The sequence below is a fragment of the Trypanosoma theileri genome, assembly GCF_002087225.1.
Source record: "Trypanosoma theileri isolate Edinburgh chromosome Unknown TM35_Tth_11_V1, whole genome shotgun sequence".
NCBI lineage: Eukaryota > Euglenozoa > Kinetoplastea > Trypanosomatida > Trypanosomatidae > Trypanosoma > Trypanosoma theileri.
The window spans coordinates 538,865-551,963 of NW_021639853.1; the positions used below are offsets into that span (position 1 = coordinate 538,865).

A 13,099-nucleotide genomic window follows, 5' to 3' on the forward strand; every position below is an offset into this window, starting at 1 on the left:
TTTTTTTTTTTTTTTTGCAACTGTATATGTGTGAGTGTGCGGCTCTGCGACTGCCCGGTAAGAGAGAGAGAGAGTAAAAGTGAATAGAGGAGTATATACAATTAGAGAGGAAAACCAATGATAACAGAAGTGTGTACGTGATCTCAAAGTATATATATATATATATATATATATATACTTTCTTTCTACTTGTTGTACATGTTTTTTTTTTGTTTTTTTCTCCTTTTTTTTATTTGCCTCTGTGTATGTACGTGTTTTGTTCGTTATCAAAACGTATTACCACTCTGATGTAAAAAAGAAAAAAAGACTTTTTGTTCGTTTTTTTTTTCCGATTTTTGGGTTTTTTTGTTTTTTTTCTCACTTGTGGTGGGTGTGGGGGAATGGGGGAGGGTGTTGTGATGGGAGTCTATAATTACATGAAGTTTACAGTATACACTCAATCTTTCTCCTTTAGTATCTATATATATGTATATATATATATGTATATATATATATATATAGATAATATACACTTGTGTACATCCACAAAAGCTATTGATATTATTATGGTTTTTTATTTTTGCCGTTATTGCTTTGTTCTCCTGTTAGAATTCTTGCATTTCCGTTCATCGTTAAACGTGTTACTGTTCGCGTCTGAGAAAATGAAAGAAGGTCTTCAGAGAAAACCAAATCCAAATGGTACGTAAAGAAAGAAAATGCGAAACGAGGGAGAAAAAAAATATATACATATATAAACGACTGATAAAAGCGAATGAAAAAAAAAGAATGCATTGAGGAGTTTATTTCTTCTATTGTAGATATATACGTATATATATATATATATATATATATATATATATATATATATATACGTATATATTAGCTTAAGAATACCTGGAATGCCCTAGTATATATATATATATGCCTTTGCTTATAGGTATTTCTTTTGTTATTATCGCCTCATGTTTTTTTATTGGCGTCCGAAAAGTGTATATGTTTTTTTTTGTTTGTTTGTTTTTGTTTTTTAATCCCTCTATTTTATTTTCGCTGTTGCGCCTTATTTAGAGGCTCATTCCGTTTTTTTCTTTTTTCTTATTTATTTAATGAGTATGAGTGGAATAGAAGTGTGAAGGGGTTGACAAGAGTAGTATTGCGTTGAAGAAATAGAACGAAGAAAGAGTTTTTTTTTGTTTGTTTGTTTTTTTTTACGGAAAAAAAAAGAAAAAAAAAAGAGGGAAATACAATTGAAGTGATAAGAATGATATGAATGGGGTAACCGTAAAATGTCACTCTTTGAGTTTTTCTTTTCTTTTTTCATAATGGTTTGATTTATGTTTGTTTTTGTATCATCACGGTTATTGAAGCTCTGTTGAGAACAATACATTTTTTCTTTCCTTTATGTTACTGCTTTACTGCTTTTTTTTTGCTTGTTTTTTTTTTTTTTCTTTTATTCTTATCCTAGTGTCTCTCTCTGTTTATTTATTTATTTATATATATCTTTATATCTTCTTTCTCTCAAACTGTCTCTGTTTGTGAATATAAACTCTTCACTACCCTTTTAGAAAAAAAAACTACTGGGATGTCCTCCGTTTTTATCATCTCTTTTCTATTCTTTATTTATTTCTCTTCTTTTTTAGTAGTTTTCTTTCTTTTCTTCTTCTATTTTTATTGGTCCTCTCTCTCTATCTCTCTCTTTCTGCTGTTCCTTCCCCCGGCAGCACATTGAGGGCAGTGTGTAAGTAATAAAAAAAAAAAAAAGATATATATATATATATATATATAAAGAATAAATAATGGCTGAAATCCCACTATTGCCGCAGCAGCAGCGGACCACAACGCGGTACAACCCCGCCGCTCCTCAGCACCGCCCCGTCGCCTTCCGCCCAAAACTGCGTTTCTCCTATTTGCCCAATCCAGATAATACTATCTGTCCTTCTCCCCACACACCCATGGAAGAGAATAGCGAAGAAAAAGAAGAAAAAAAAGAAAAAGAAAAACAACAACAGTTGATATCATCATCTTCTTCTTCTTCTTCTCCCTCGCCTCTCTTCCCCCGCGCTCTTTATTGGCTCATGTACGCGGAGGAGCAGGAGCGGGCACTTCTGCACCGCAGTTACGCCGCCACCTCGCCGCTGCTGCAGTACGACTCCGACGCCCCACTCGCCGCCTTCACACAAAACGCCTTCAAAAGACGCGAGGCGCGACTCAACGGCCGTTTAATTCACCGCCAACAACTCGAGGCGGACGAGGCGGTGGAACGATGGCGAAATGTGGAGGAGCCGTGGGAGCGGGGATGCCACAAACTGCGACTTGTGCAGGAAATGCTGGAGGGGAAATTATTAATATGGGATGCCTTTCTGCGGCAGTTAAACATCTGGCAGCAGTTGCTGCAACTCATTACGGAAGAGAAACGGGCGCGGATTTCTCTGCTTGCTTCTTTTATTTCTTGTAAGTATCCACTTCCATGTAGGTGTCTCTTGTGGGATATGGAAGTACTGGAGGAGTCTGCTATTCTACTTGAGCCGGCAGTCAATTTACCCTGTTTATTTGTTTCTATTGTAATAGGTGAGTATGAGGTATTACATAATGCTTTGCTTGCACAGAGAAAGAAGGAACTTGCCTTGATGAAGGCACGGTTAATAAATTGTATGAAGGCATTTGAGGTATTACGTAATATTGAATTGCATGAACAAGAAAGTTTTGAAACATTAATGGGATATCATGCGTTTTGTATGAAAATTGCAAAACAGGAAGAAGAAAAGGAAAAAAAGGAACTTGCACTTCAGGAGAGTAATAATAGTAATAATGATACTACTACTACTACTTCTACTACTACTACTATTACTATTACTATTACTACACAAGATCAATTAGAGGTAAAGAAACCAAAAAAACCTTATTTTCCCCCAAGGTATAGTGGAACACGATGGTCTCCTTATATGGACTTTTTTCAATATCTCCATATTGTTAAAACTTTATCTTTAGAAGAAACTTTCCGTCGTGAAATTGAAACATTTGAAGGAGTTGAGGCATGTTATCTTATGTATGTATATCAAACAGATTGTAGACTTGTTATTACTACAGAAGAGGAAAATGCACGGCGGACGTTGCTTATGGATATGGAAGATTGGGAAAGAGATGCTCTAACGATGGAAGAGAGTCGTTCCCTAGAGTGGGAAATTCAACCCGATAATTTTTTACGTATTGCGAATAATATGATGCGAAAGCTAAAAGAATCTCGAGCACAAGAACTGGAATTGTATTGTATAAACCTATCCCTTCAATTATTAGTCGAATATGAACATCAACGTCGGGGTGAATTAATCCTACTAGAAAAGAAAGTACACACAGAGAGACGACTCTTCTTTTGTCGTCTCTGTGAAAATGAGGAGAAACGTCTAGTGGATCGTTGGATGCTTAAACATGAGATGTTAGTATTAATGCGGGAGGAAGAGCGGGTTCGTCTTTCTATTGAACGAGAAGAGACAGAGTCTATAGTAACGCCTGCCACTGTACATAAATGGATGGTTGACTACACAGATGAGTCACGAAGGAAAATGCAATTGAAAGAAATCCAATTTAATTCCACAAAGTTGTTGGAAGAGTATAAACAGGGTTGTAAAGAGATGGAGTTCGAGTGGGCCCAAGAACGTTTAATACTTTTCGAGAAGAAATTGACTATTCCTCTCTCAAATGATGATGATAATAAATCGACAGAAAATGAGATGGATACAAGTAAAAGTAGCAAGAATTCACTGGATGAGTTGGATATTCGACGTACTATGATTTCTGATTTGGCAGACTTTCTTGATGATCATACACTTCTTACCATATTTACTTTATCATAAAGAAATTCATTTTCCAATATGTAAATTACTACTATTATCGCTCTACACATGCACACACATACGCACTAACAAGCACACACAAACACCCATGGCTTTTAACTTGAATTTTTCTTTTTTTTTCTGACTCTAATGTAAAAAGAGAAAGAAAAATGGTTAGAGGCTTATTCTGTATTTTATTTTGCTTGTTGATGTTATTGTTGTTGTGTGTATTCGTAAAAAAAAAAAAAAAAGAACCAACGCATGGTATTTATTAACGGTTACCTCTTGGAATAGTGTTGGATGTTGTGCATGACTTGATTTGTGATTTCTCAGATATGCTAAAGTAAAAGCATGATGTAATATTACCTTTCTTTCTAGCTATCTATATCTCTCTCTCTCTCTCTCTCTCTCTATATATATATATATATATATATATACTATTCCTTTTACTTCAATCCTTTTCTGTTTCCCCAAACCCACACACATACATATCCTATTTGTTTCTCTTTCCCTTTTCTTTTCTTTTTCTTCATATTTATTTATTTCTTACTTTTTATTTTCATTAGTGGGTGATGTCCTCCGCTGGGCCGCCGCCGCCTTCTCTCTACGCCGAGCTCGGGCTGCCGGCGACCGCCACGCACGCCGAGTTGACCCGCCGCTTCAAACATCTCTCACTCGAACTCCACCCCGACCGCGCCGCGTACCGCACAAACACGACCGCCAGCGAGGCGGAGGTGCGGCAGCGCTACCAGCGCATCACAGCGGCGTACAACATCCTCGCAGACCCGCAGCGACGCGCCGCGTACGATACGGCAAACGGCGCGAACTTCGCCGCCCGCGTGGACGCCCTCCGCGCTGCGGTGATGCGCACAGACGAGGCGACGGGCCCGGCACCAAAGCGGCACTGCACAGAGACCCCGCATGAGAAGAAGGACGGCAATAATGGCAATGGAACAGAGAAGGTGGATAAGAATGGTGAAGAAGAGGAAGAGGAAGAGGAAGAGTACATTCCAGGGTAGACAGTGGAAAGGGTCGTGGATGATGTGTATCTTTGGGTGAAGTTGAAGGGGAAGAAGAAAAGAAGAAGAAAAAGGAGGCATATTGGCTTTATTTTTTTGGTGTAAAGTCATTTCTTATTCTTCTTATTATTCCTTCTTTTCTGTGTTTGTTTTGTTTTGTTTTTTTTTTGGAATCAGATGGATGAATTATATGTGAGAAATGGCGGCTTATATACATTTCGGACGGAAATGTTGTTATTACAGTTAGTGTTGAGCAGGAGCGAGTTAAGGTGAGTGTTACTACTAGTTACACCAGAAGGTTATGTGGTTCACTATCCCAGTTTAATCTGAACTCTGATGGTTGAAAGAAATTCATTTGAATAAAATATTCTGTTGATTTTTTTTTTTTTTTTTGCTCTCTTGGGGTGGGGATGAACTTGTATGGTTTCTTTTTTTTCTGTTGCTTTTTTTGTTTTCTTCGTTATATGTGTTATTTACCTGTCTCTTACAAAGGCTAACGAATAATAAAAGTTTTTAAAGAACTATAGAATCCAATAGGTTTTTTTTTATCTTTTCCCTTTTTAAGGTATCGAAAACTAGCTGAAGGGCGACAAGGATACATAAACCTATATATATATATATATATACCATAGAGAGTTTAAAAAAAAAAAAAGAAACAAGAAAAAAAAAAGGCTCTGATGTTTTCCTTTTGCCGAGCATGGTTAGCAAAACCGTCCACACTCCTAACTTTCACTCTGAATGAGTACCTTGCTGGTAAAAGTAAAAGTAGTAGCAATAATAATAATAATAATAATAATAGCAGTACTAGTAGCAGTAGTAGTAGTACTCACCCCAGTGGCAGCCACCACCCCAACAGCCACGTGGATCCCTGGGCGACGCTCACAGTCACCCGCCGCTCGCTGGATGAGCCGTGGACGTTAGATGTCCATCAACGCAAGTCCTCCGTTTATCTCAATCCCCTGCCGGCGGAGCTCCTCGCGGGCTCCGTCGTGGCCGGCCATTTCCTCAGCAGCAGCACTCTTCCCTCACCACGGGCCGTTCGCGTTGTGTCGGTGAATGGCAATCCCGCCATCTCGTCAGGGAAAGTTCGGCGTGAGATGAATCGCAGCAACACAGTGGTTTTTCAACTCGTCATTCACGCAACGTTTTATCGACGGGCGCTGAATAAACAAAGAAAAGAGGAGCGAGATATGGGAAAAGAGGAAACAGAGTTGAATAATACAGCAGAAGAACCTCTATCTGCTGAGTTTGAAGATGAACACACGGCAGGAGATATCGATCTCGTGGATCCTGCAGATGAGTTGAATGATGATAATACAGTTGCGGTTAAATCACCCTCTGCTGCTGATAATAAGGATGATACTACAATAAACTCAACAACAGAATCTGTTAACGTAAAGGAAACACCTGCTGCTGCTGCTGTTGCTCATACTACAATAAACTCAACAACAGAGTCTGTTAACAGTAAGCAAACACCTACTGTTGTCGATGATGTTGTAGGGAGTTCGGCTACTCTATCGCCTAAAGATCCGGATAATTCATTGGGCTCTTCATCTGCAGATGGCGTAGAGAAAAAGAAGAAGAAAACTTCAGTAGAATCACCTGCAAGAAATGGTCATAAATTGACTTCACAAAATCAAAAAAGCAAAAAGTCCAAAAAAGGAGCCGCTAAGACGAAAAAAACTGCACCGAAAAAGAAAGTAAATCGTGTTGCTGCATCAAAAGCTGATAACTTTGTTGGTGCGGTGTCTATTTCGCTCTAAAATATGGATACCCTTTTTTTCACTTTTATTTTTTTCATATATATAGAGAGAGAGTGAGAACATCCGTTGTGATGCTGGTATTTTATTTGATACCTCTGCATTTCGTTTTTTTTTTTCTATTTGATTTTAAATATGTTTTTTTTCTGCATATTATTACAATTTCTATTTTATTTATTTATTATTTATTTTTTTTTTTTTTTGTTCATTGACGGGTGGTGATTTTCGTTGAAAAGAAAAGAAATATGGGAACATGATTTTTTACTATAAGCATATGGACGCATCTATTTGGGTGTGAGTAAATGTCTCTCTGTCTGTGTGTTGGGCATAGGCTACCATATCGCTGCAAAAGAAAAAAAAAAAGAAAAAGAGTCCTCAGGAGAATAGTGATATAATAGTAGTAATGATAGGAGTAGAAATCATTAGTAGGGTAGTGAGTGTTGCCTTTCACTACTTTATCTATATGATTTTTTTTTTTTTACTTTTTTTTCTCTTGTTGACTTTATGTTTCTCATTTTTTCTTGCTTTCAGTGTTTCTCCAGCTTCCTTCTACCCTTTTTTTTATATTAAAAGTGAAGAAGAGAAAAGTGGCGTTTGTTGCTTTTTCATTGTTTTCTTCTTTTTTTTTCGTGCATTCAATCTACTTTCACTCTGGTAGATAAATGAACGCCACGTTGTGAAAAAGACTTCTTTCTTCAATGGGATAAATTGCTTATTATATGTTCTGTATCTCTCTACATGTTTTTTTTTTTTTTTTTTTTTTTTTTTTTTTTTTTTTTTACACTTGCTCTGTATTGAATAACCTTCTCCCTCTGGTTTTTTTTTTCTACCTTTCACACATAAACACGCATCTTTATGATGTTTGTATATTTGTAATTATTGATATGTTTATGATAAAGAGAAGAAAGAAAAAAAAAGAAAAAAGGTTTTCTCAAGGAGATAAGATAATAGGTTTAATTATTTAGTGTAGGCAAAAAAAAAATTTAGAAATATGAGTCGTTGTCCATTTTTACATCAGTTGGAATCAGATTCTCCCAGAAGCAATGACCAAAGATGTGCAGGTGTTAATCAACAAAAACGAACACGTGATAAAGTAGCAGAAGAAGGGAATGAAGTTTCTTCTGATGATCCTGGAAATTCCTCTATTCTTGGATTTGTTACAACAGAAAGTGATTTTCTCACATTAAAAAAGGAACCCACACATTATTCCTCATATCTTGGTATTGATGTCCTTACCCAGCTGCAAGATGGTGTTTCAAGTGGTAAACCAGGTGGAAGAGGATTAGTACACCATGAAGAACTTACTTTTATTATAACACATCAAGTATTTGAACTTTGGTTTAAATTGATGATTGAAGATCTACGTCTCTCTCGTGATTGTCTGAAAAACATTTCTTTATCAGACTTAACGAAAACACCACGACTTATGCAAAAAGCAATTCGTTATATTAACCGTGCTGAAGCTATATTTCATCATTGTACAGGTGCATTTGGTATTTTGGAAACCATGCATCCTTCTGAGTTTCTTGAATTTCGTGATTATCTTGTACCTGCTTCTGGATTTCAGTCTGTTGCCTTTCGTCTTCTTGAGCAACTTCTTGGTGTTCCTAATTCCACACGCTGCCTTGTGAATGATGCCTCTGTCTTTTCCTATCTTCATGATGAGGAGCAGCAGCTTCTGGAGCGTGAGGCGCGTGAGCCGAGTTTATCCTCGCTTGTGATTGACCTCTATGCGAGTGTGGAGGTCCCCGATGACTTTGTGGAGGTCTATCTGCGCACCACCCGCAGTGTGCACGAGGAGCAGCAGTACGGCATTGCGAAGGCGCGGCGGGGGGATGTGAAGAGCGAGCGGCTCGTTGAGACGGCGGTGGTGAACATGAAGTCGATGCTCGAGGACCCCGCGGCGTGGACGGACGGCGTTCTCCTGCCGGACGACGAGGCCCGCGCGAAATACACCCGCGCCGTGCGGGGCGCCCTCTTCGTGATGTCGTACCGCAACGACGACGCCTGCGCGAACGCGGCGGCCCTCTTGGATGCCCTCGTGGCGCTGGAGGAGGGAATGCTGCTCTGGCGCGGCCGGCACACACACATGGCGGAGCGGATGATCGGCCGGCGCGGCGGGACCGGCGGGACGACCAGCGGCGTGGAGTATTTGGACCAGACGCGGCGGTACAGGATCTTCCATCTCGTCTGGCTCGTGCGGAAGATGCTCATCCGCCCCTCCGCCCTCCCACCACTCTCCAGCTACACGAAGGAGAAGTCCGAAGAGGCGGAATAGGCGGGCCAGGGAGAGAGAAAGAGAGTTAGGAGCACAAGAACAGCAGGGGAGGGTGAGATTCGTCACCATGACAAGGAGAAACAGGGAGAGAGGATGTTATGTGCTTTCTTTTCTTTTCTGTATATTCTCTTCTTATATAGTGTACCTATCAGTACATCTGTCTCTCTCGGTATGTGTGTTTGCGTGTCGATTCATTTCAGTTTCTGGAGAAAAAAAAATATGAAAAATGATCTCCTTGTGCATATTAAATAAGCTGCATTGGTGAACGATTATATGAGACAACCCTCTTTGTGCTAAGTGTCTCTGAGTTTGAGCGCGTTACACGGTGGTGTAAGTTGTATCGCTTTCTTTTTTTTTTTTTTGCTGGACTTTTCCTTTGGACGATGGATACTATGTACTGCTGGGAATTGTTTGTAATTATTTGCTTTTATCATCTTTTATTCTTCTCTGTTTTTTTTTTTTTTCTTTTTTTCGACGCCAATATTTGTGTTTTTGACTTTGTAATGTTTCTCCTGCTGTTTTGCTACTAATGTTCTTTTCTTCGTTTTTGTGCCAGAAGGTAAACTGCGAATATGGTCTCGTGTATCATCTGTATTTGTGTGCTCCCTTCTTGTGTAAGTAGCCCTGTTTTTTGTTTTTCATTTTTTTTTTTTTTTTGGTTATGTTGCTTCACTTTGTGAGTGTGGGTGTTGGATCTTTTCTTTTTTTTTTGCCTCTTTTGATGTTATTGTTATTCTTCATATCGTTAAATGTACATTTCTCTTTATATACATATATATTGATCTTTTTTTTTTCTTCTTATGATGCTATCAATGAATAATAATAATAATAATAATAATAATAATAATAATAATAATTCTGTAACTGGTGGATAGGATTAATTTAGACCATTATATTTTCTTTAATTTACATAAGGGGATTTTTTACTTTCCTTTGAGACAATCCCTCGACATCACATTTACACACACACGCAAAAGAAGAGAAGGAAAATAAATAAATACATACATATCATCCTACTTTCATCTATGCCATTTCGAGCCGTGATAACAGACCTTGATGGCACCCTCCTGGATGCTCATCACAACATCTCCGCATACACTTTCGAGACACTGCAGCTCCTTAAAGAAAAGGGAATTCCTCTTATCTTTGCCACTGGTCGTCCCTTCCCGGATGTCCTTCACACCATTGATGCCTGCGGCCTGCAAGGTGGTTACATCATCACTTCTAATGGGGCTCGCATTCACGACCCAGAACGACGCATAGTTGTCTCACATGATCTGGACCCCGCCGTTGTGAAGGAACTAGTACAACTAACACTCGATGGTGATGATGATGATGATGATAATAATAATGTGAGCGAGGATGGTACCACCAAGGACGCAGATGCAAAGAAGAAGTCACCCCCAGCATTTTCAACCAATATGTACCGCCATGATGAGTGGGTAACAAATTACGGTGTGGAGCGTATGTTGGCCGCCTATGCCCGCTCTGGCTTTTCCTACAAAGTTGTAGAAGAACTTCATACATATCCAAGCGATGGAGTTCATGAAGTATTCTATGTTGGACCTCACGAGAAGTTGATAAAGTTGGAGAATGTACTGCAGCGCCGCTTTGAGGGTTGCGGTGAACACAGTTTCTCACTTCCAACAATAGTGGACTTTGTGCCGCCTGGTGTTCATAAGGGCAGTGCCATGGCACACGTGGCATCGCTGCTTAATATAGATGTTGCGGATATCATTGCTTTTGGTGATGGTATGAATGATTATAAGATGCTGGCGGCCGCAGGAAAGGGTTGTGTGATGCAGAATGGACAGCAACGACTGAAGGAGGCATTACCGCATCTGGAGATTATTGGTAGTAACACAGAGGATGCGGTTGCGAAGAAGCTACGGGAGGTGTTTGAGCTTTAAAAGAAGAAAAAGAAAGGGGGTTGGGGTGAAAATCATTAGGGGTAGAGAAAAAAAAAAACGTGCATTTAGAATGCACAACGTACAAGGGGAGGGGAGGAGGGGCATATATATATATATATATATATATATATATATATAGTCATATCTGTGTAAGCATAAACACGTGATTATAAATAATTCATCAAAAAAAAGTTCTTTTATTTTTATTTTACGTTTTCTTTGTTGTTCTTCGTTTTTTTCTTTTTTTTTTATGTGTAATCAGATAGAATAGGTGATAAGTATGGTTTATTTTATTAATGGTCTGTTATTATAGCCCATTCAAACTGGGAGCATGGAAATCATCGTGAAGTTGTTTTGACCGTTGAACGTTTCTATCAGTGGTAACTACCGATAAAACGAAAAAAAAAAGAGCCAGCACATGACCTTAAAAAGTTATGCACATCCAGATGTGCAATATATTACTTGATGTTTTTTTTTTCTGTATTTACTTATTTTTCTCTCTTTCTTTCTTCTTTTAACGTAGTCACTCGTTGCAGGTAGGCAACGCAGTAGAAGAAGAAAGAAATAGTTCAAAGTCCAACAATACTCGGGATCACCCCGTATAGTATATATATATATATATATATATACTGAGATAGAAAGTGAAAGGGGTTGAACGGGAAAGTGAAGAAAAAAATAAATCTCTTCCCATGCTCAAGGGTATCAACAAGATGTTTGACAGGAAAAAACCCACCAGTAGAACTGGAGCCCAAGAAGGAAATGAAGTCCCACAAGCACGCAATCAACAACAACAACAACAACAACAACAACAACAATATTCCCCTCGTGGTGATGATTATGATGACAGTTTATCAGAATTGTCGGAGAATGATGTGCATAGCGGCGATGGACGAGAACAAACGGGTGAATCCGCGCAGCCCGCAGCAACAACAACAGCAGCAGCTAATACTAATACTACTACTACTACACCTTCTAACCGCAACAAGACTCCCACACGTGGAGCGGGAAAGAAAGAAAAACCAAAACCCAAATGGAAAAATCCTGCAGCACCTGTAGTGAATAAGGTTAATGGATTTTTCTCTTGTATTAATAATAAACTTGTTTTTTGTATATTTTTCGTTATTTCCTTTGTAAACTGGTTTTTTACGATTCTGGGAACTTCCCTTTCACAGTTAGATGTGGTTGGGGGTGCCTGTTATACCTATTGGGGTTATAAGAACAGCTGTGATACCGTTAGTTACTCCATCCGCCCAGAGTTGCTTTCATGTTCAAAGATAAAAACTCGATTGCAAACTGGAGCTGCATTCTCTATATTGGCTATTCTTCTTATGAGTGCTTTGTTATTCTTTAATTTACAGGCATTAATGATTCATCGTGCAGAAGGACGAAGAAGGAAATATATTGTAAATGCTGCTTCTAATGGTGAAGGAGTGAATAATCAACAAGAAGCATCACTTTTAAAAGTAGAATCTCCTTTAAAGTGGCGTATTGTAATAGTAACAGCAGTGGCTTTAGTCTTTGAATTGATTTGTTGGTGTATGACGACTAGTATCTATACTTCCCGCTACTGTGAAGATACACAACTGCCCCGAACGACGGCTTATGGGGTGGGATTTGGATTACTTTTAACTGCTTGGATTCTGGAGATTATTTCTTTAGTGTTGTTTGCTCTTGTGGTTTGATATTTATAATGCAAATGAAATAAAAAGAAAAGAGAAAGGAGAGAAATGAAATATTGTCATTTTCTTGACTGTTTTGTTTGTTTCTTTGTTTTTCTTCAATTGTTATTATTACTATTATTATTACCCCCTATCCAATCCAATAGAGAAGAGGTGAAAATCGCACCTCATCTGGTTGCCGTAAAAACTCTGTACATCTTTTTTGTTCTCTTTTTTTTTTTTACTTTACTGTGTGTGTGTGTATGTATGTGTATGTTGTGCGTGTCTGATTGTTTATTTCCCTCTCTATTTCTCTTTCACTTTCACACTTAGTGATATAGACGAACTCATCATTATCAATAACAATTTTCATGATGATGAATTTTTTTTTTCTTTTTCTTCAAATCCCCCAATGATAACTATATATATATATATGTATAGTTATGGAATGAAGTTTGAAGTACAACACGTAACAACTCTGTTTGAATATTTTTATTGTTCTGATATGTGTGTATGTATTTATTTGATCCTAGAGAAGTAATGTATGATGATGATTATGATGATAATGCGTAGTAGAGTAAAGAAAAAGAAAACGAATAAAGGGATTTTGCTTTTCTATTTCATTTCATGTTGCTGTAATTATTATTGTTTTTTTTTTTTTTTTTTTT

At 38.2% G+C, this 13,099-nt stretch overlaps 6 protein-coding genes across 6 annotated transcripts; all 6 read left to right on the forward strand.

The window, feature by feature from the left end:
• Positions 1–1,772: 1,772 nt before the first annotated feature.
• TM35_000113310 (uncharacterized protein) lies at positions 1,773–3,827 on the forward strand (the record flags this gene model as incomplete). Its single annotated transcript, XM_029025040.1, has 1 exon — positions 1,773–3,827. The coding sequence occupies one exon, from the start codon at positions 1,773–1,775 to the stop codon at positions 3,825–3,827; it is 2,055 nt and encodes a 684-aa protein (XP_028883863.1).
• A 551-nt stretch (positions 3,828–4,378) lies between these two features.
• Positions 4,379–4,825, forward strand: TM35_000113320 (putative chaperone; the record flags this gene model as incomplete). Its single annotated transcript, XM_029025041.1, has 1 exon — positions 4,379–4,825. One exon carries the CDS (start codon positions 4,379–4,381, stop codon positions 4,823–4,825), a length of 447 nt encoding a protein of 148 aa, XP_028883864.1.
• A 677-nt stretch (positions 4,826–5,502) lies between these two features.
• On the forward strand, positions 5,503–6,588 carry TM35_000113330 (uncharacterized protein; the record flags this gene model as incomplete). The annotated part of the gene is made up of 1 exon (XM_029025042.1): positions 5,503–6,588. One exon carries the CDS (start codon positions 5,503–5,505, stop codon positions 6,586–6,588), a length of 1,086 nt encoding a protein of 361 aa, XP_028883865.1.
• A 988-nt stretch (positions 6,589–7,576) lies between these two features.
• TM35_000113340 (putative tryptophan-dioxygenase oxidoreductase protein) lies at positions 7,577–8,863 on the forward strand (the record flags this gene model as incomplete). The annotated part of the gene is made up of 1 exon (XM_029025043.1): positions 7,577–8,863. The coding sequence occupies one exon, from the start codon at positions 7,577–7,579 to the stop codon at positions 8,861–8,863; it is 1,287 nt and encodes a 428-aa protein (XP_028883866.1).
• Positions 8,864–9,888: 1,025 nt separating this feature from the next.
• On the forward strand, positions 9,889–10,773 carry TM35_000113350 (haloacid dehalogenase-like hydrolase; the record flags this gene model as incomplete). Its single annotated transcript, XM_029025044.1, has 1 exon — positions 9,889–10,773. One exon carries the CDS (start codon positions 9,889–9,891, stop codon positions 10,771–10,773), a length of 885 nt encoding a protein of 294 aa, XP_028883867.1.
• Positions 10,774–11,462: 689 nt separating this feature from the next.
• TM35_000113360 (putative amastin) lies at positions 11,463–12,455 on the forward strand (the record flags this gene model as incomplete). The annotated part of the gene is made up of 1 exon (XM_029025045.1): positions 11,463–12,455. One exon carries the CDS (start codon positions 11,463–11,465, stop codon positions 12,453–12,455), a length of 993 nt encoding a protein of 330 aa, XP_028883868.1.
• Positions 12,456–13,099: the final 644 nt, after the last annotated feature.